This window comes from Pieris brassicae, chromosome 8, assembly GCF_905147105.1.
Source record: "Pieris brassicae chromosome 8, ilPieBrab1.1, whole genome shotgun sequence".
NCBI lineage: Eukaryota > Metazoa > Arthropoda > Insecta > Lepidoptera > Pieridae > Pieris > Pieris brassicae.
This window is the reverse complement of record NC_059672.1, coordinates 15,912,907-15,935,842: the sequence shown is the minus strand read 5'-3', so window position 1 is coordinate 15,935,842 and position 22,936 is coordinate 15,912,907. Positions and strand designations below refer to the sequence as shown.

Sequence of the window (22,936 nt, the reverse complement as noted above, 5' to 3'; positions counted from 1 at the left end):
GACTTTCATTAGCCTACTATATGATTATAGTTCATAAATATAATATATATTTTTCCAATGTACATTTGCTTAGGATTTCGATTTCCGCAAGGCCTTATTTTCATAAAAATTATACATGTGTATAAAAAATTGACTCAAAATTAACTTACGAAATAAATATATATAGATATATAATTTACGGCCTTAATTAAATAAGGTGGTAAATTGATTGAGATACGATATCACATACATACATATGCGATTCACATAATCGTGCCAAGTAACATAAATGCTAAAATAAATAAATATATATTTAAATCGGAATGAAATGTATTTAATTTTTCTCTGTTAAGTCGTGAATGTTGCTATGAGTTTTCATTTACTTGTTACATCAATATTGAATGGATGAAGTTTTAATCATCAAATCTATATTTGTCGATTCACTAAGGGAAGAACCCATCATTTTATTTAATTAAATCAGAACATACAATGAGAGAGTTTAATCAGAAATGCTGCTGAGTTCCTAAAAAGGTTTAATATAATAAGAATCTAGGAACTAGAACTCTATCACCTCAGATTCCTCCATATTCCTTTATTGTCTTGACTTACATGGTTTTTTTGGGTCAATTTACCTTAACTGTACGAGTAAATTTCAATTGCGGACAAAAATTCATTGCAGTCGGAACTTGACATGCAAGCTCGTACGTTGACTCACACTTGTACAATATTTATTTCGCAAAAATACGCACAGTATCCATTTTAAGGAAAGTATCCCAATGTATCTTCGAGGCTGGCGTTCCTGCTCAAGGGTCTATGGTCGAACATTGTCGCGAGGGGCGGAGCGCCACTTGGGGGCAAAGCGCCGGGACGAGGTCGCCTCCCTCCCATCAACGATCGTACGTCAGTCCGTTGCGATAATCTCACGTCCGCAAATAAGGCCGCCATTTCGGCTGACTTCTTCACGCTTAAGGCGTCATGAGAGCCGGCGCCCGTACTTCGGACTGGAATTGTTAAATATAATTTTAGAGTAAAAAAGGGGCCTTTTTAAGGACTCGGCCTATGATTTCTGTATCTGTTTCGGGATAGTTTTTTTTCTAAAGGCAAGTACAGGATCAGGCTTTTTGGGTCTAAGGTCCGTCCGTCCGTCTTCTCTCGATGGTTCTTTTCACCGTACGAGTGAGTGTTAAATGCGCACATAGACCAAACCCACGACATCAGGGATGAGCCACAAAGCCAATAATAAGCCACATAAAATGAAAATGTGTAAAATGAATGAAAAACTTTTTAGTATTACAATAACTAATTTTTTTATAAATTGACGTTCATAAGATTACATTAATACTTTGTTATTTCTCATAGAATATATGAGAAAATGTGTAAAATGAATGAAAAACTTTTTAGTATTACAAGAACTAATTTTTTTATAAATTGACGTTCATAAGATTACATTAATACTTTGTTATTTCTCATAGAATATATGAGAAAATGTGTAAAATGAATGAAAAACTTTTTAGTATTACAAGAACTAATTTTTTTTATAAATTGACGTTAATAAGATTACATTAATACTTTGTTATTTCTCATAGAATATATGAGAAAATGTGTAAAATGAATGAAAATCTTTTTAGTATTACAAGAACTATTTTTTTTATAAATTGACGTTTGTTATTTCTCATATATTCCCACTCCCTGATCATGCTTAAGTGTAATGATATGAATGATAATTTGCAACTGTTTCGGTTTAGCTTGTATGTTTCGTGTATGTCATATCGCATTCTAATAAAGTTCTTAATAATTTCCTTAATAATAATTAAAAATAAATGACATCTAGTTTAGTAATAATAAAGCAAAAATAAAGTTTATCTTTCCTCATTCCATTAAGAAAATGAAATAACTATAACTTATATAGGATACGGATTTCATATTTTAATTATCATTTGATATAAACGAAATGACTAAACAAGTATAAATAGGAGCAAAATAAATGAATACACCTTATGGACATAGTAAAGGAAACCAAGGTAGCGTTGTCTGACGGGTCGTTTAATTCCTTCAAATATGGTTGAGTAAAACTATGGCTGGCTCACACGTCATGCCTGTGGGCAGGGACTGGGAGGTTTCCGTTCAGTCTTTTAATTTAATACAAATAAAGAGTGGACCGTATCTCCCTATTTCCCTCCTTTCTGGTTTGTTCTATATATGTTTACCATTATAATTTAGTATGATGATTTGATATTTTAAACAGGTATCGAATTTTTTTTACGCTGGCTTTTCCTCTCGGCCTACACCCTCTTCTTTGCCGATGAGTAGGAATATCTCCCGATACAAATTTAATGACGTGGAATAATACATGTTTCTTATATTCCATAATAAACATTTTTTATGGTTATAAGAACTTAAGTCTTCAAGAGAACACAGAAATATATCGGTTTAATAATAAAAGTCATACCAGTAAGGCGCTGCATGTTTCTTGCTCTTGTGTCCCGCGGTTTGTTCTGTAAAAGCAACTCGTAATCCAACGCGAGGCTGTCTGAGCTGCGTGCGCGCCGACGTTCTTCACGGCGACGACTCGACGCGCCGGATCTGTAAGTTAAAACAAAATCTTTGGACCACCCTCTATTTCAAATTATAGTATACGCAATAAATGTATATAAAATAGTGTTTTCGAATTAGAAGGATACTTAAATACACACACATAAGATTCATAGTAATAATTTAATGCCATTAAATAAGACTGAGTTAGCCCTGAACCTTAAGCGTGCAACTCTCATCTCTGAAGTCGTGCGTTCGAATCTCGGCTGTGTACCAATAGAATGTACCCTTTCTATGTACGCAATTTGAACTTGCCCCTACTGTGAATGCGAACATGAAGAAAGCGACATTCCAAACCCTTAACACATAGGCCTATAAAATAAAAATGATCGAAGAGACGGATTCAATCTGATGCACATTGTTGGTTGTAGCGCCAAAGGATTATTTTTATTATTAATATCATTTAATAGATAGAGAATAGGTTTTTGTAAAGAGGCAGAAGGCTCACCTGGTGTTGTGTGTTACAGTCGCCCCTTGACATACCTTTCTAGAAGGCAATAATAATAACTATTATTATCTTAATAAGCTATCTTCGTGCGTTGTAGCTATTGAATTTCAGCTAACAAGAGAGTGTTAAACACATAAGACCTAAATGTTATGAAAAAAATCTCACCGGCTCCTAGTCTTCCCATCGTGATCATCAAAGGCCCGTCGCAGTTTGTCCGTGTACGTACGCCCACCCTTCAAATACTCTAAGCTCTGTGCGCTGCGACGCGGACCTGCGCAATAGCACTTGTTGCTATCTTCACAGCTTTCGGAATCACAGCTGCAATAGCTATAATCTGCTTCGTATACCTCCCTGAAAATTAGAGCTATACATTTCAACAAATTTTATTTGTAAATATTGGATGAGAAATTGACTTCGATTACTATTAACCCAAGTTAACTAAGTTAATAAATCAAATTTATCTTTAATATCAAATTAATCCCATAATTTAAACAGAACCTCTTTAAGATTGGTTTCATACCTTTACCATTTAAGTTTGTAATTATTATGATTAAAATGTATCAAATTTAAAGAAACTTCTTTGATCGAAGTAGTAATACGGAAAATAATGTAAATTAATTCCAAAAGCGCCCAATGAAAGTGACGGTATACGCTGATTTTAATTCTAATTAACTTAATAGTGGGCACAACAGAAAGCAGCCAATAAAAGTAAAAATTTGTACGAGGAAAGTCCTATTAGCGCGATTATAAATTCATAGAGCTAAGTAATTTTAATTTGGTTTAGTTACTCATGAGGCGTCTCGAGCCACAGACGAGCCACGCTCTGATAAACAACATTATATTTCTTCACTTAGAAACTCTAATAACGAACTATAAATACCTAATAAATAAGGCACGCATTCCTTTGCGTTAGCGGATGAGCCTGCTAATATAATTAATTCTTTTCGCGAAGATGCACTCTTATTAAATTCGAATGATATATATGAAGTAAATGAAAGTAGAGAAATGCACGAAACACTTGTTCGAGCGAAACTAGCTTAAGGATATAGAATTCAATTAAAACGTGATTATAGAGCTTTACGACGAAAAGATAAGCTTAAGGTAATTTGCATAGTATAATTTAAATTGGAAATATTTCTTGTTTTGGGACATTGACTAATGTTTTAATTAAATGTAGATTTAAAACGCAATTAATTGTTATTTCAAGATAAGGTTTATATATCGCCGAAATAGAAAGGAAGAAATAATGCGAGAAAGTGCTGATGTTTGTCTAAATTACTTGTTTACTTACTTCGAACATTCTTTACAATTTTTTCCTAACAACTTGGCCTTCGCTGAATCTTTTCCGATCTCTATGGCCGAGCAATAACATTTCGATTTGCAATCCTTTAAGGAACAATAACATCTATCCATGCAGCTTTCGGATTCACATTCAGAACACGAAACGTAGCCACTTGAACTATTGCGGTTTTGGCATCCCAATCGATTGCTCAGCGTCAAAAAATCCGAATCTTCAGAGGAGGTTCTCTCTCCGGGTCTCGACAATTTTCCTTTTCGTTCGGACACGTGGACTTTTTCTGATCGTCTGGAATTTCTTTTCATATTTTGTCGTTTTGTTGTTATCACCGGAGGCTCTTTAGGTTTAAACTGTCTCAAATCATAGCTAGATGTAGAAACTGAACTTTCAGAAGCTGGCTCTTTTACTTCTAAAGCATCATTTACTTCCACAGCTGGTGCTTTTTTCTTTTCTTTCTTTTTTCCAAACGGAAACCTAAATACCATCCGCAGCCCACTAGAGCCTTTGAAAAATTTTCTTCTCTTTATCTGAAATGTATTACGCCGTAGAATTTTCTTCTTCTGTTTTTTCATTATTGCTTTGCTATGCTGAAATATTTCATCTTTAGTTAGCGTTACCGCTAATTTTAAGAGAAATTCTTTATAAATGGGTTTTAAATCATTAAAAGACATCCCGTCTGGGTCGATTATGACGCTCAATATTTCATCCATTGAATGTAGGTTTTCTTGTACTTTGAATTCGTGAAATAATTCATTGAAACCCAATGGTGAACCCCCGCCCTTCTTGCCGTTATTTCTGAAAAAGATATTGATTCCAATTAATGATTATCATGAGGATATTAAACAATTTAAAATTAATGAAGAACAGTCGTGAATGTAATGGTGCGTTTAGCACGCAATGTGTTAAATTAGACTTTGCAAGTTTATAGCTCAGGTAGCGGATAGTTTAGTAGCGATTATTATTCTACTGAAGTGGACATACAGGTCTGCAGTTGTTTGGAATTGTGTACCCATGGAATGAATGCTACTCATGGCAAATAAAAAAACAACTTTGTTGATGTAACATTGCCTAATCTCAATAGACCTTCTAGAAAGTATAATTAAAGTCATAATGTTTTATAAGTATTGCATTCTAGTAGTTTCTTATATTTTTATACATATTCAATTTAGACCTGTCTGGTTCGATAAATATGGGATTAAGGATATGAAATAAAAATAAACATACCTATGGCCTATAGATTTATATCGAGTCAGTCCACCTGCGTTGAGAAAGCTGCCAGATCTCGGTATCGCTACCTTGGTAAGAATATCTCCAGTTTCACCCATTAACTGCCTGCCACTGTGGGTTCTTCTCAAAGGTTCCTTATTATCTGATGTTTGAGATTTAATAGGTACTGGAGGAGGAAGTGTTGGTGGGCGTTTTATACTCTTTCGTCTTTCTAATTCACGAAATAATTCAATTTTTTCTGATACCTTACTTCGAACTGTTGATTCACTACTGCTCTGCGGATTTTGGGGTAAATTATTTGAAACTTGTGGTAGTGTTTCCATTAGCTTTCTCTCACGTGCTACGCTCTTATCTTTAATTGAATCTAATTTAGCTCTTACTTCCTCGACAGTTATACGCTTTGCATCAAGAGGAAGTACGGGTGGAGATGATATTGATAATTCTTTAAAACTATCATTTCTCGATTTTTCTCTAAACGATTCACTAGCTGAAAATCCATCAGCTCTATCACTATCACCGCTATATGATGAAGTGCTACGTTTTTTTCTAGGTGGTCTAATTGGAATATCATTGACGGTAATACTGCTCGCAATGCTCATACAGCTGACACCATTTCGATTTTTCAGTTTCTTATTATCGGTATGACCTTGACGACTCATGTGTGACATGAGGGATTTGTATAACGTGGCTGCTATAACGATAGCATCCTCAGTCGTCTGACATACAAAACCATGACACTCAAGTTGTTTAGCAACTCCAATCTTCCTCATCACAACAGCGAAAAGGGGTGAATGGGTGTTTTCGTTGTGGGAGAGGATATATTTCTTTTCTGATGTCTCTAACGTCTTAAATAAAGCATGACGGTCTATATTATCCGGGTCGGTAATTAGAGGCAAAAATGCGTAACTTGAATCAGTCGAATCTTTTTCTGAATTTTGGACGACAAACTTTACTGCAGACCAAACCGCTATCGTTGGGAACGGATTCAATTGTTCTAAGTCTCCTTTCTCGCCTTTATATCGAACTTTGAGTCCACTCTTTGATATTTGTAACCTGCCTGTAAGGGTACTTTTGTGTCGAAAATTTCTTCTATATGCAAAATATAGATCCTTTAGAGGTGTTTGTAGTCCAGAGAGACTTGTGACCTTACTCTGCAGCGGAGTAGATCCAAGATAGTGTACATTGAATTGGTGTTCACCAATCGTGTCTGGTTTTCGTGATTGTTCCGACATTTCCGCAAACATCTTCGCTATACGATCCTGAACTTCATTATTAATTTTTTTAATCTCTCTATCGCAGAAGCCACTGTCATCCTCTAGTAATGTTGTTTTATCCCGCGTGATACTATTCTGTAAATAAATTATTTATCTATTATACAAAGCTCAGAGTGAGTGCCAATCATATTCAACGATATAATTAATAAATAAATAATTTGTTTGTTAATTATACTTAGCCCTATTTTATATATAGAAGGATTAAAAAACTGGGATCAGATCACCAACATTATTCAACTTTTCTCGTAGGAAGTCGGTTGTCAACTACTCTACGTATACAAAAAAGTTCCATCAAACAGGAACTCAAATGTACATTGCAATGTTCCCACATTTTATGTTTAATTAATGTAATCGTTGTGTAGAAATTTCCAGTCCAACAAGAAATACCTGTCTAAATCCATCAATTGTTCTTCAAGTTTTAAAAAAGTGGGTTCTTCTTACGAAGATAGGTTAGGCTAGGTTAGTAGTTTTGATCACATTGTTTGTTTGGATACGCCGCTTAAACCGCTTTTGATTTTAGTCCTTAACCTCAACGAAAACGATCTCACTCAGTTACGCAGTTAAAATATTAGACATTGATGTATGGTATTCATAATAGAAACCGTAAAAAGCACCCGTACATGGAGTATTCACTTTTTTTAACTACTAACAAAGCATAGAAATTCTAAGTTTCCAATATTTAAACCCATTATTTTTATAATACGGTCCAATTTTCTTTAATCAGAAATAGATGTAAAAAATCGACATACATAGGCCTGATGAATTTATCAAAACACAAACACTAAAACAGACTAACCTTACTATCTCTCCTGCCTATATCCGAGTTAGATCCATACTGTTGACTGCTTACTGAGCGGTTATCGTCAAAGAGCGCGTCGATCTTCTGCTTGTAATGTGAGAGGGAGGAAGCACAAGAGGCACGCGCACGTGGCCCGTCATCCTCGCGGCCGGCTAGGTGGAAGCCGACTGATGTATCATCGCAAGTTACCATCTGGTGGTTAGAAGAATTAATTTGCATCTAAAATGAATCAAAATTAAAATCCATAAACGCGTAAATGCAACGAAGAGTTCTATTGTTAAATGTGTTTCAGTGTTTTTAAATTATGAAGATTCGGCTTTATAAAAATATATTTTTTTCAAATATAATTATTTATAAGAAATGTATTCTTAAAATTAAAACAAATATGTTTTATTCTTCTCCCGCATATAGAATTAGACATTATTATTTATTTTAAATCATGTTACGCCTTTAACTAGTTTTCCTTAACCGTAAAGTATGATTTAAGTAAAAGAGTTTTTGTGACATAAAGTTCAAAGAAAGCACTTAATCACCGTGATACTTGCTTAACTGTAAAACATAAAAGTGAAACTTTATTTTGAAAATTTTCACTCGACCGTGATGTAACGATGTTGAGATTTACGCATTCCGTAAACTTACGTGAACGATTTAAAATGGTGACCGGTCAACACTCGTTTAAGAAGCCATTTGAAATTCTATTGTTACTTAAAAATTGCCTCTGTCCGAGGTCTGGTACTCTGTCTGGTATATTGGGTAAGGTAATGAGTTTAGTGATTAAGTAAATAACGTTTTAAAGAAAAACGCAAAACTTTTTACAATTCATGCTTTTAATTGGAAAAGTCAAAGCTAAGAAAATTTAAGTAGATATTACAATAGTAATAGTATTGGACAAAATGTCTCTTTTGGATAGTATCGAATTCGTTAAAAAAGAACGCATCATTTGCATTAACAAAGAGTTTTCTTTTCTAGGAAATTTGGTAAAAAGAGTTATTTAAAACAAATCCAAATATAACATAATATAATAAATATAATATAAGATATGACGATTCAGTTCAATCTTTCAGTAAACGAATAACCTGACATGATAACTAAAGTATGAAATATGATATATGATATGAAGGCATGTATAATTCATTGCATTGTCAGATATGCAAAACTTTCTCCAAAAAATATTTTGATTTATAAAGATGGTTTGAAGGTCTTATGACATGGCTTTTGCCAACTTTCACCTGCCCGTTATTCCATACCGAAGCAATCTATTGATTCGAACTAGACATTGAGTATAAAATGAAAATATTCACACTAATTTTTATACAAATCTATTTTAGATCTCACATTAGAATATATTTCGTATTCACAAATAAATCTTAATGAAGCTTTTTCCTCAAAACATTTACGAAAACGCAAAAGTTTGTAATGCGTATTTCTTATTATCAATATAGTTATCTTATTTCATAATTTCAGTGTCGAAGTTTTAAGTGTTATATACTATATAAAGTTGAACTAATAAAAAAATATTTTTTACCTTTGCGGCTGTATACGGGCGTCAGGCCCATAGAGTACTAGCATGTTGTCACAGTTCCATCCACATTTCCGAAATACTGTAAACAAGCAAAACCTAAGATATATTTATTCGTAACTTGAACGATTTTTATTTAATATATAACAAATAAGGAATCTTAGACGTAGTAAAAAGTAATACATAAATAATAAGCATCTCCAAATATTTTGTTTAGCCAACAGCAATAATTTTTATTAATAATGTAAATATATAAAATGATATGCATTTTTTTTCATGTATATATTAAACAAACAAAAAAGTTTACACAGCACTATTGAATCCTCATAATATAATGTTTCGATTATTGGAAATTATAAACGTTGTATTATAATTTAAATATTATTTTATTTTTTTCAAGAAGGGTGCCATATACTTGATGTTATTATTTCTTACAATAGATATAATAAAAAAAATTGATAGATTATTTATTCTTCGACAATATTTTATTTATTTTAGTTTTAATTAGTACCAAGGCCTATAATTTTTCAATTGTCTATCTAATATTTCTCTAATTACATTTATGATGAAAAAGTTCTTATTTTTACATTCATAACATAACAATATTAATACTGTTGTGTACCAAAAGTCCTCTCAAGATAACGGATTATTCTGTACTTAAAATATAATTAAATTTGACTAAACCACATCTGATTTTTTAATTCTATTTATTGAGAATATGTCTGTTGTTTGATAATCACTGTCAATTATTCATGTCTACAGTTATACAAATACGAAAAAGTTTTGATAATATTATGATACTTACGTAATATACATAAAGTTAAATGAATAATTGTCCGCGATTAATCGCATTTCATTGTTCGTTTTGTCAATTAACAAAACGATTATTCAAATTATAGTATTATGTGAAAGTGAGAGTACAAATTATCATTGTAGTAAACTACGGTTAAAATGTTAATTTTTAAAACTGGTATTTGATTTATTTTGTTTATACTTTTATGTAGAAAGTTTTTTTTTATATAATAGATTGTTGAATCAAAATAGTATTACGATCGAGGATGAACCATTTTCGAATTTAACTGTTGATTTCCATGTTTTGTGCCTCATTTGTTATTAGAATCACTATTTCGGTAGTGCTGCTGCGATGTTAGGTAAAACGAACCAATTAGTAAAATTAACAAAAAAAAACGTTGTAAATACCGTAAGTTGGTAGTACTTCTAGCGTTTACAGAATAAACCCTTAAAAGAGAGCATTCTGAGTGGATGAAATAAAAAAATCAAAAATGAATAAGTTTCCTTATCACATATAAATTTCATGATTTATGACCGGTTTTAGCAAAGTCAATATTACGCAAGATTCGCTTGATGAGAACCGATGTTTTATTGAATAATTAGCCAGTGTATTGTTCCCATTACATAAATACTTCCGCCAACAATACGTGTACTCGATGAAAATGTGAATTGGAATTTTTTTACAGTTAATTATGAATGTATTTTTATATTGTTTTTTGGGCTGCTGATTTTTATTCGACGGCGAAAAATGTATTTATGTACAACCAGGGTTCATCTAAGCGTGGATACGGACGTGCTTATGTAACCTAACCATGCTCCCAGGGAAATGTACAATTGGGGCTTAAAATTGCCTATTATTTGTATAATACGACGCGTATAATATAAACTACTGAGGGCATAAAAGCTAAAAACGCTTACTCCAATGCTGGGATTTAAGCGTTGAAAAGCAAGGCCATATTTCACCTTGTGTTGTATTTAGTTTGATAGCCTATTGCCGGTTTTATCGCGATCTTTTTCTTCACCGGACGAGAATACTTTAATTGTATACTAAGAAACATCCATTGGTGACAAAAAAGAGGTTGATAATCTAACTAACAAGAAAGCTCACAATCTAGTTTGCTAGACGCCAAGCCCATCAGTTATTTTTACGAATATAAAAGAACTAATGTGTTCCGATGCATAGTTTAACATAAACCGTATTGAACATAAAATATGTGAATGCTAAATGCGTTTTCATTATAGTGTGGAAATGTTTGTTCATTGTCGTGTGTTAGAGAGAAGTTGTATTATGTGGTAAGTTTTCTCTTTATTGTCTAAAAAGCTATAAAATTTACTACTGTTTAGTGCTATACGTGTACATGACATGGTAAAACAAAAATGTTCGGTAAGGATAAAAATTGGCCTTGAAATTTATTAGATTCTCGAATTATTACAAAAAAATGCCTAAGCCAATACTTAGTAAGGTATTTTTAAGGCATATTTGTTCGTTATTTATACGTTATTGACCTTTAATACATTGTTTAAACGTAAAAATAATATATTGTTGAAAATGTCTATCTATCTTCGTTTCATCATAGAGAAATGTGCTAACTTTTGACATTACTTGTAAAACCTCCGGTTAACATTTGTTTATGTAGAAGTCGATCACCTTTCTGTACATGATATTTGGCACCGACATTACTGACCTAGTTAAGCGTAAAAAATTCGTGTTAAACTCACTCGAACTAGAATGTTCCGTTATAAAAATTGTTGAATTGCGAAAAAGATCCTTAATAAAAAGCGTACATCAAACAGGTCGAACCAATTATGTGAATTAGCCTCAATATTTATGTAACACTAACTTACACGGAAAATTTTATATACCGTTTTTAAAATTACTTAAATATTTATTATTATTTTTATACAATAAAAAATTAGATTAAACGCATCGACCGAATCATTCAATTAACTAATTTGAATTACTATTATGGAATAAAACGATATTTCCAAAAAGTCAACTAGTTGGTCAGTGGAATTGTTTTATAATTTTAAATCAACTTAACAATTAAGACTATAGATCCTGTAATTATATTTCATATCATAGCATAACATGTTTTAGGATTATATAACTTGAAAATAAAACACTATATACTAGAAGGATTGGATTTTTGGATTTGTTTAATAACAAGCTTGTACGATTTATTCGACATTAATGCATTGCCTTGAAATCAAGGTCATTGGGAACAAATAAATAAGTGTATTAAACCTTCTTGAAACTTTACACATGAATAGTGTAGTACGTACGTAAGCAATGTATAAACTATGTAATAACAATAAGAAAGACCAACTTTTTTATAGTAGTTTCAAATTAAATATTGCAACGGTTTTATTGCATTATAAAATTGTAAACATATTCGTTATAAATTATGTTAATTATCATAAGTGTCAACAGAAAGTATGCAGTGAAATGAATGATTGATGTCTCACGTTCATTTAGCATATCGAGAAACAAGTATAATTACAGAGTTGTTATTAGATTTATAATTTGTTCAGACAAATCATTTTCTTGACATAAAGCGTACGATATTTAGAATCTGTAGTACCTGGCAAAAAGAAGACAAACAGCTGAAAAATATATCCGATCTATTAAATCTGTTTTATTGCCTGGTGCTTATTATTATTATCATTTCATTTAATTTAATGTTTTCAACTACTAGGCTTAAGACATGCATGACGTTATCCAGCATGATATTCCTAGCGATGAGGATATTAGACAAAGTATAAAAATACCGCCTGCGCGCCATCTGCCGGTCTGTTTGTGAATTTAACCATGCAGGACTCCACCCAAACGCATTCTAAAAAAATTTCAAATCCGTCTAGCCGTTTAACAGGAGTTCAGTGACATACACACCTATTAATAGAATTATATATATTGTGTATCCTATATAGCTATCCTATCTTTTAAGTAAGATGAAACTGCACACGATGTGCAAATTTGTTTGAAATCGGTTAAGTAGTTTAGGAGTCCACAGCGGAGAAACAACGTGACGCGTAATTTATATATATTAAGATGTTTTACATACATTTATATTTACTCTCAATACACATACATCGTTGGTCCGTTTAATTATTTTAATTGTATCGACTCAGATAATGACTCATTTATTTTATGGAAGATTATTTTACATTACTAGTGGCAATGATCGAGCATGCGCGCATCAATAAGACAATCGGATAAATCGACGCCTAGATTCAATCAAAAGATTACAGATAACGGGGCCTGGACCGTATCTTACTGCCCTGCTGCAGGCTACAGTTAGTACCCCACTTACTGTAAGAACCGTGAATTTATTACGAAGTTTCACTGTCATCTTACCATTAAAATTTCCCCATTTACCGTTCACGCATCTTGATAATTCTGGTTTTCTTGTTCGATTAATTGTAGCAGGATATTATGGTTTGTACTCGTTACTTGATACAGTTTCTATTTAAATTGAGGTTAAATAAAGCCAGAGAATTATTTATATACCAGCGTAGACAAAGTTAATAACACATTGATCAAGTAAATATTTAGTAAAATATAATTATTACTAGATCTAAACATTTTGCTTCTACGAGATTTGACCATAGCATCCTCTGCCTAAATAACGGTAAAAACACAGCTTATCTTAATGTATACCTGCAATAATGTCTGCAATACATCCAGTATTAAGATCTTACAACTTTAAAACATTATCATATCAAATATTAAGAATGTCTAGTAGATTAGAAGCATTTTCTAAAATTAACAGCTAATCATTTCAAGATGTTAATATTTACGAGTTTTCTCGTCATCTCGTGACGTTGTTCACCCGCTTTCACTGAGGGACGCACTGAGGACAGACCAAGCACGCGCAATGCTTTTGATTTACTCTTGTAACTGGATTTGAAAAGGTCTTGTAGCTAACTGACAATCTAACATACATGAAGGAATGGCTTTCATCGAATCGAAACTATAAATCGTCACTAACGACGTTAAAAAATTAGGATTTATTTTCATATTTTTAGGAGAAAAAAAACATTTTTCTTACGGTGTTTGTTGATTAATGAGACAAGCCCGTTTTTTCACAATGTCTTCCTACGTCCAACAAGGAAACACTTACATAAAGAAGTTTTATTCCTTCCGAGATTCGAACGCACCTGAGCATTGAGAATCTCAAGATTACATTCATGGTTGCGAGTCTCAACATATAATTTACAACCTTCCTTATTCACAACCTACTTAATTTATACATAATCTCCACGAATTTTAAAATTTGCCAATCTTACACAATTTAATAAAGTTTCTCAATATGAAAAAGTATTATATTACTAAACACATGTTACAACGTTAGAAGAATCAAGCCCCGTTATTATATGAATCGCAGGCTAGATCTAGGTTTATAGGCACATAGGCTTAGCTCATTAATACGCGATGACCTATCATTACCTAGAGATAACATCAGACTATAATATCTCATTTACTCGCTTTTTCTAAGCTTATATTCACCAATCGTGACCTGATCTACTTAGAATTGAAATCTACTTTGTTTTGTTTAGGGTTGGAATATGTGGTTAGAATTAGCAGCAGCAGCAGAATATTTTTTGGTATTTAATATCTTTATTTCAAATATATATTTTTTCGACGTTTCTCGTGACGTTTCTCTATATAATTTGTTAGCATATAATTTCTATAATTTAATAATTTATTATTTAAGGTATCAATAACTGCTGTATAGAAATCACGAATGTTTACATATTCATCAAACACTGTTACTGTACAAAAAAAATATTTTTTTTATTACTATCGATGCCGAAAAATAAATCGGCGTGTTATATAGTTAATATAAATTAATTTCTGTGGAGATTATTTATTTTTACATAACATAATATACGTCAAAATATAATTATATTTACGTCTTGTAAATAAAATTAGCTTTCATAGACATCTTAATAATATGGAATTTGAAGCAAATAATTTAATAAATAACACAGGCCCGCACAAATTACATTTTCATCATAGCCATGTGGACACTCAGAACCGGTTAGTTATGCAAATGAAATTATAAAATATATTTATTAATCTCCAATTCGAAGTAAAAGCTTGACTATTAATCACGCTTATTAAATTTGTTTATAAATATAGTGAAAGTGAAGTAATAGATCGATGCTCTATGGGCGGGTTTATTAGCAACCAGTCTGGCTTTGCCGACGCATACTGAGAAAATTTCCACTGGGAAGAGATATAGATATCCACTTAGGTTCTCTAGATTTTATTTAGATTTGATAAGAGATATTTTATATGCAATAAGTAATAATATGTTTGATATGTTTATTGAGTTACAGGTATATGCCACTGTGGTTAATTTATAATGATAATACATTTGTACAAAATATTTTTTATATGTTACGAATTAAACGATTTAATAGCAATAGAAATGTTGATTTCACGTTGAATTGAGATTGAATTATGATGATACATATGAAATATTATATTATACAGTACTAGCGTTTAGATCTAACTAGCTCATATGGGTTAACCCAGCCTAAGACTTAGTTTTTAAAATCAGTTAGGTAATTATAACGTGCGGTAACAACTGTACTTAAGTATTTAAAGCAGGAAACCCGAGGCGTGACAATCGTTGAATGATCTAGTCTACGGAACTGTATTGCTAACAAACTGTTGCTTTAATGAAAAACATTGAGGTTTTAATAGAATATTTTCAGCTGCTAACGAACGTCTGTAAACGAAAATAAACAAACATACAACTAGTATGTTGTTTTGGCTTAATAGTAAATGTGCCATATACAGATATAAGTATAAATTTGCTTTTATCATTTTAGCCCCGCATCCGAAAAGTTAAGTGTACTGTATAAATTGTTTGTCGACTAACTCATATCACATTATATTTAATTTCTGCTATGGTTTATTTGCGTACAAATAGTAGCAATATACGTTTAATTCAGATGAGAAACACAAATTAAATTTTTCGTTACATTATGATAACATCTTCTGAATTGTCACTACTACTATAGATAATTTTACTATTATAGTAAATCACAGCTTCCTTACAGATTTTCCTGTCAATTTCAGGAAGCACTAATGCTAAGAATATGTTTTTCATGTCAATTGCATATAAATATTACGTTGCATTAAGTAATCACTGTTACGTTGTGGCTCATTACAAGTAGACTTGTTACAACATTTAAAAATGGTTTATCGTGCAAATACCATGTATTACAGTTTTATGCGATACTTAGTTATGTAGGCAACCGTATTAGTGTATTTGAAATTCAAAATTAGTATTCATTAACTGTTATAAGAACTGTTTGTAAGAACTAATATATTGTATATCTCACACCGCTGTTCATACAATTACCTCGGAGTCGTTACTGTTCGTTACCATGTGGCAAAATGCAGTACCATTTTTGACGCTTAATCCATATCGGTCACTAAAAAATCCGTTAAAACCAATTATATCATCATTTATAATTAAAAAATACATTGACACAATACTGTTCCTCCAACTAACCTGTATTTCAAATGTGATACACTATGTCATAGGCTTCCAAGCGTTAATAAAAAAAGGACCCTAAAAGAGGCCGATTAAATAGTGTATCATATTTGTAATACACAATAGTTGGAAGAACAATATTTAGTAAATTAAATAAGTTTGAGAATAAGAAGGTTTTTGATCTATATTAATTTATTTTCCACTATTATTAATTTTCCACAAATTTCCTAGAATTAAAATCCCATTACTCGCAATCAAAGCGAAGCAAGTTCTCAGGAGATTCATGCAATTTCCCCTAGAAAGTTACCTGAACATTGCTACGCGTACGATCAATCATTATACTTATTGCCTTATATGGAACATTTATAAGACCATCTGCATATATTACAAGATTATTAAATGTATATTGTATGTCAATATACATTTAATAATTTTCAGTCAGTCAGTCAACGGAGATAAATAGTTCTGGGGTATAGGTGCTGAAACTTAAATGCGATGTTATCCTCGCTTAGTCGAAAAAAGAGGTCTAATAAATAATATTATAAGTCTAATATCACTGTCTTAACTGAAGTACTTATCTGTACTTTTCATTCGATGAAGCAAAATTTGATAGAAAGGATCGAAAGAATTTTTTCTTTCTCTTTGTTCTAGTCGGTTTTATTTGGGTGTTTACTTGGCTGTGCTATTTTCTACGATCTATCGGTCTTCATTTTAAGAAAGAAAAAGACCTGATTGTTCATGCAAAATGTTAATATCTTTAAGATGTAATAAAGTATGTATATTTAATCTCTTCATTTTAAGGTGACACAGTTAATACTGGCCGAATTTATTGAAATTCGAAAGTTGGTCAATTACTTTTTAGTCAAAGCTCAATTCCAATTTATCTAAACAAAAAAAACTATTGTTTTTATGTCACCTATGACATTACTTTCACTACAGTCCGAATAGCTTAAAATAAGTCTCAAGAAATGCTAAATCATTTTATATGAATTTTCGTGACAGTGCTCAATGATGAATTGAGATAATGCGCTTAGTCATGAACTTGAATCCTTGACCAGTTAAAACCGAGACGTGACGGACAATAAGTGAAAACAGTGTTCAAATGCATTCGCTTTTGTTTCGACAATGACTGTTTAGCAATTTTAATGAGCTCAACGGCTGGTTCCTTTCTTTCGTACTTCCGACGTAACAGTAGAGATCGCGTCTTACTTAACAAGTACTGTTATTGAAGGATTATTGTCTTCGCTTTTAACGATGCATAAAAATGTAAAACGTGGTCTATGGACATGATACAAACTTTCTGCACGCGTTATACGGTGTTACACTTAACACGGGAACTTTTATTATAGGAAATATAGTAACTTCTTTTAAGATTTGTACGCATCGTAATGTTTATTAATTTTGTAAGTTTTATTACAAATATTGGTATGCGTTTAGAAAGACTAAATTTCAGGTGTCAAGAGTTTTTGATAAAGCACAAGTCATTCTGAAAGTATGTTACAGATTCTCATTAGTGAACGCAATCTCTACTCATCACTTATACTTATATTGTTGTTAAAACAAAATTAATGCTTAATTATGTGCAATTATTTTAAATCATTAATTATATTTGACAACACTGAAATCTAAATCAGAGTTGGAAGTCTTTTTTTTCGATTCGGGTAAAATATTACATTGTTACTTAAAAGGATAATATTTAGACAAATTATTTGAAAATAGTTTTCGATAATTTCTGAATACCTTATACAATTGTTACATTCAAGTGCTATCTAAAAATTTAATCAGTGGTTCAGTTTTTATGAAAAACTTTACCGACCTAACTGACTTTCTAACATGACAAGAAAAGATAACAAATTTTATATATTCGTGTTACGATTGTAACTTTGTCTACTACCTTGTTACTTCCTTTGTGGTTTTTTAATAACTAACCCCTAAAACCTAGCGGTATTTTTGTTTAACTCCTGAAAGGTAGTTCGGGTTCGAACATAAGGCTAATAAAAAACTTCTAAAAAATATCAGATATAAGGATGGCCAGTACCAAAATGAGTAGAAACTTAGAACCATGACTAAGGGCATCATTGGTATTAACACAAATGTATGTTAATTTATTAGCAGCCTGATAAAACACAACTCATAAAAAAAACGAAAGTTATATAGTGTAGTATAATTTTAAAACGACACGTTTAGAAAGAGTTTGTTATGCGAATAATTTACATAACAGGTATAACTTTAAATTACAGAATTAACTACGAGTTTAATGTAAATTTCTTTTCCCCTTAAAAATAAATAAGTGTTGCTGCAACCTTTTTAGGTCTGTGTGTCAGATTTCTATATAATATGTTTCATGATCATTGGTTAATCTAATAGGCAAGTAGGTGATCAGCCTCCTGTGTCTGATACACGTCGTCGACTTTCTGTTTAAGGCTAGTACGGTTTCCTCACGATTTTTTCCTTCACCGTTTGAGCGAATGTTAAATGCGCACATAGAAAGGACGTCCATTGGTGTACAGACGGGGATCAAACCTACGAAATCAGGAATGAGAATCGCAAGCTGAAGCCACTAGGGCAAACATTGCTGTTCCTTTCCCGTCTTTACCTTATTTACGCCAACTGCCATGATACTGCGGCGTGTTGTCATGTTATTAAGTATTTCTTGTTAAGAATTGAAAACAATCCAATCCAATTCTTTAATATTCATTTTCTTTTGTTTATAGGGTTTTTTTATATATTTTTTTTGCAATTTCTAGTAGTTTGCGTGTAAAATATTATGTATTGTAATGAATTGTTGCTAGAATTCAACCAATTTGTGAGATTTTAAGGATCGTTTAAGAATCGCTTTTTAGTAAAATGAAAAATAAAGTTTTTATGTGATTGCTATTTTTATAAGTATATATTTGGAACATTTACGTATTTTTGTTTGGTAATTGGAAAGGAATATAGAAATAATAAAGCAATTGTAGCTAACACACAAACATTGACGTTCTTCTTAATAAAAGTAAAATTATATTTTTTTTATTTTTATAAAGTAGAACAAAGTAATATATGCAATCCGAGGCAAATATGTATATTGAGGTAGCCCCACTGAAATATTATGTATGATAATAACTACTCAAATCGTAATCGGTGGCTGGTGTTATATAAAAAACTAGGCCCTAGTTTCAACCGAGTTAGTTTGCCCGTAGCCCGTTGTATAAGACAAACGTAATTTTAAAATCTGAACCATTAGTTCCTGACATTAGTCCGTTTGATCTAGGAAACAAAAACAAGTCATTAGTATGTACTAAAAATATTTGACTAAAATAAAGTATTAAGAAAAACACTTTTTGAACGGATTGAAGTTATGTATTATTATTAAACGGTCACCGTGACCACGCACGCTGAAGAGTACTCGAAACGTCGGAAAAAAGTTAAAATTTAGAATTATGTAAATAATTATAAGTTTTTAATAATAATACATAGCTTCAATCCGTTCAAAAAGTGTTTTTCTTAATGTGTAATAATGATTAAATAAATTGATTTTTACACTTTACTCACGATACACAAAACGGTCACATCGTAGTGATTAGTCGACTCGATGATAATGAAGCATACTTTTGAATAATATGTCTTCCCTACCTTGACCTAATAAGTACTATCCTGGAGTTTAATTTCGACGAAGACTGATTTTGTTCAAAATATATAATATATACTATTATTTGTTTAATTTAAGAGTGATTAACACGTAACAAACTTAATGTTCTTTTAAGTGATTACAAGGACTGGTAATACGCCTTTTTGGTTCAAAGAAGCGTTTAGGCGTGTTCTTGAACTTATCAATGTTAAATTTGAATTGTAAAGCCAAGACTTCACAGAATAAAATAATAAATACGTTGTATAGTCCCTAATATAGAACTAAAATATTGTAAATAAACATTGTAAGAAGCTTATTCAAATATATACTTATTATAAAACCTATGCGTTTGCAATTAAACTGTAAAAACATAACAATATGTAAATATATGTAAATAAAACTCACTTTCTCATTTATAATATTTTATAGGTATACTGTCAATCTAATAGTGTAAAAAGATCTTCAAAATAGAGCTATTATTTTGTTGTTATCAAACATAATTTATCGTCTACATTATTATTTGAAATGAATAGATGGCATATATTAGAAATAAACGCATTCGATGCGCTCGTCTGCTTAGGTTTTTGTTCGATTCAAAAATGTTTTTAATAGGAATTGTATTATTGTTTAAACAAACACGTTTTTATCCGTCTTTGGAAGCATTGACTACAATCACACCTAATGTTAAGTTATCCGAAAAAAATTAACAAATTATATCTTTAAAAAAATATGTTTGGCGTGAATATTCCAAATAACTTTGATGATTAGACTGTATATTTATAAATGAAGACGACGGAGTCTGTGTAATGTATGACAACATTTACCAATGTATATACATAGGCGGAAACAATTATAATTTAGGTTAACAAAATTAGCTTCAGCTATCACCAAAAATTTAGCTAATCTTTTCACCAGGCTCGGATACAAGCCGGCTTACAAGTATCTGCATTACTCTACGACGTAATAGTCTGTATGCATAACTTAACATCATCATTCAGGAAGGCAATTGAGTTTGAGTTTAGTTTTATCCTTCCGTTTTGTTAAGAGCAGTGGTGTCTTTAGCTTGCGCCTCTGAACCCCGATGATATGCGTTCAAATCACGGCTATACAGAAATTTATTATTCTTTCTAATTTGCGCATTTAACACTCATTCGTATTACCATATTTCCTCATGATGGTATAAACTGGCGTGCTTTAGACTCAAAAATCGACGGCATGTATCAGGTAGAAATCTGGTGAAAATCTGGTACTGCCGCTGGGTTTTTCCGTTTTATTATGTTAATATTCATTTTTCACTGGTCGTTTCCTTTCCTAACTAATGCCATTTCCCGCAATTGAAGTGCTAGCGAGTTTATAAAGAATATTCAAAGACTACTAAAACTGGGATATGTTTTGTAACAGTGTCTCTTATTTTAAGCTACGTTAATAGCGTGCCTATATACACTGTCTTAAAGAATTTGAGAAAACCACATTTTTTCACGCTTTGTCATAATAATTATTCATATATCATCCTCAGTACTATTTTGTTTTCTGTCCAGTTGCCTGGAAGAAATCGCTCGTTGGCTTATTAATACTATTTGGTTATATGATAATAATAATCCAGTTCCCAAAATATTTTTCAAAATCGTTGGTGGTTTTTCAGTAGAAGGTAATCAGCATTCAAAGTCTAATATAAGTTTAAGTTCAAGACATGATGGATTTCTAACAAAATTTTCTTTCATCGAACGAGCAACTGTTAAGTTGCGCAAATAAAAATCAAATTTAACATACGGAACGAAAGTAAAATTTACAATACAAGTAACCCAATGTCTAAAGAAACTGTTAAAGTAAAACCACTTACCATTATAAGGAGTTTACGAATAATCCAAACTTGATTACATAAATCCGGAAAAAATGAAACAAAATAAACTGCAAATTACGCACACACAGTTAAAACACAACACAATTTGAAAATGGAATCAATTAGCGCGGGAACTGATCATAGACGTTTATTTTTTATTGACTTCAAATTCCTCGGATGCCAGCCGCAGACTGCATGTGGGTTGTATATGTGATGCGTGCTTTGTGATTGCCGGACGATGGTCAACTACTCGAAGCTTACATTCTCCACAAATGCAACGGTGCTATACTTGACTCAGCCAAGCGCTTCCATAAATGTTCGATATTATATTTATGATAAAGATAACAAATAATTAATTCATTTTTTTCCAATTGATTCCGCTTCTATGGACTACTTATTTTGAATCATATTTAGAATTATTAGCTTTGTTTATTTAAATCTAAAAGAATATATTATTTTTATTCCTTACGAATTTGTAGTAACTTATATTATGGTCTATAGTAATTTAATTTATAGTATTCTTGTTTACTTACGGAAGTTACGTTAAGTTTCTTTCGCAAATTTTGCATAGTTAAATTGTGTTCATAGTACTATGTAATTACGTTTTATGGAGTAATTAAATTATTCTGTATTCTGTAATAGTAGTAGTATACGGTGGTATCATAAATATTTATCCGTGAAAGTTGAGATTAATTTAGCTGCTCCCTAGCGAGTTAAGGTTAAGAAAATAAAATTATGAATTTACTCTTTTATCGTAGATAATATTTTGCACTACTATGGCGATGATTTTTGATGCATATCTATCTATATATTTATTTCATGTTCATGGTTTGCCCATCTGAATTCCAGACCAAACTAGGGTCATAGGTTCATAGTCTATAAAAAGTTAAAAGTAATTGATGGTCTGTTACTATAAGCCAATTAAACTTGATACTTATGCAAGCCATAGAAAATAAGTTTTTCTTTGGCGTTTGGTGTTATATCTATTGCTTATGTTATTCGAAAGTTGATCCTACATACGAAATTTTGTAATATAAAAAAAAATAT

General features: G+C 31.5%; 1 protein-coding gene across 1 annotated transcript; it reads right to left on the bottom strand.

The window, feature by feature from the left end:
• Positions 1–594: 594 nt before the first annotated feature.
• Positions 595–7,808, bottom strand: LOC123713272. Its single transcript, XM_045666870.1, has 6 exons — positions 7,606–7,808; positions 5,541–6,887; positions 4,311–5,111; positions 3,185–3,370; positions 2,429–2,562; positions 595–980 (listed from the first exon to the last, which is right to left on the bottom strand). Exons 1-6 carry the CDS (start codon positions 7,806–7,808, stop codon positions 739–741), a joined length of 2,913 nt encoding a protein of 970 aa, XP_045522826.1. The 3' UTR covers positions 595–738.
• Between the last annotated feature and the right edge of the window lie 15,128 nt (positions 7,809–22,936).

What these genes read in the sequence shown, in the direction of transcription:
- LOC123713272 (XM_045666870.1), bottom strand. Translation starts at nt 7,808, where the DNA reads ATGGTAACTTGCGATGATACATCAGTCGGCTTCCACCTAGCCGGCCGC. An exon ending in GATGGGAAGACTAGGAGCCG is followed by an intron (nt 2,563 to 3,184) that starts GTGAGATTTTTT and finishes TTTAACTTACAG; the next exon opens with ATCCGGCGCGTCGAGTCGTC. An exon ending in AAACATGCAGCGCCTTACTG is followed by an intron (nt 981 to 2,428) that starts GTATGACTTTTA and finishes TAACAATTCCAG; the next exon opens with TCCGAAGTACGGGCGCCGGC.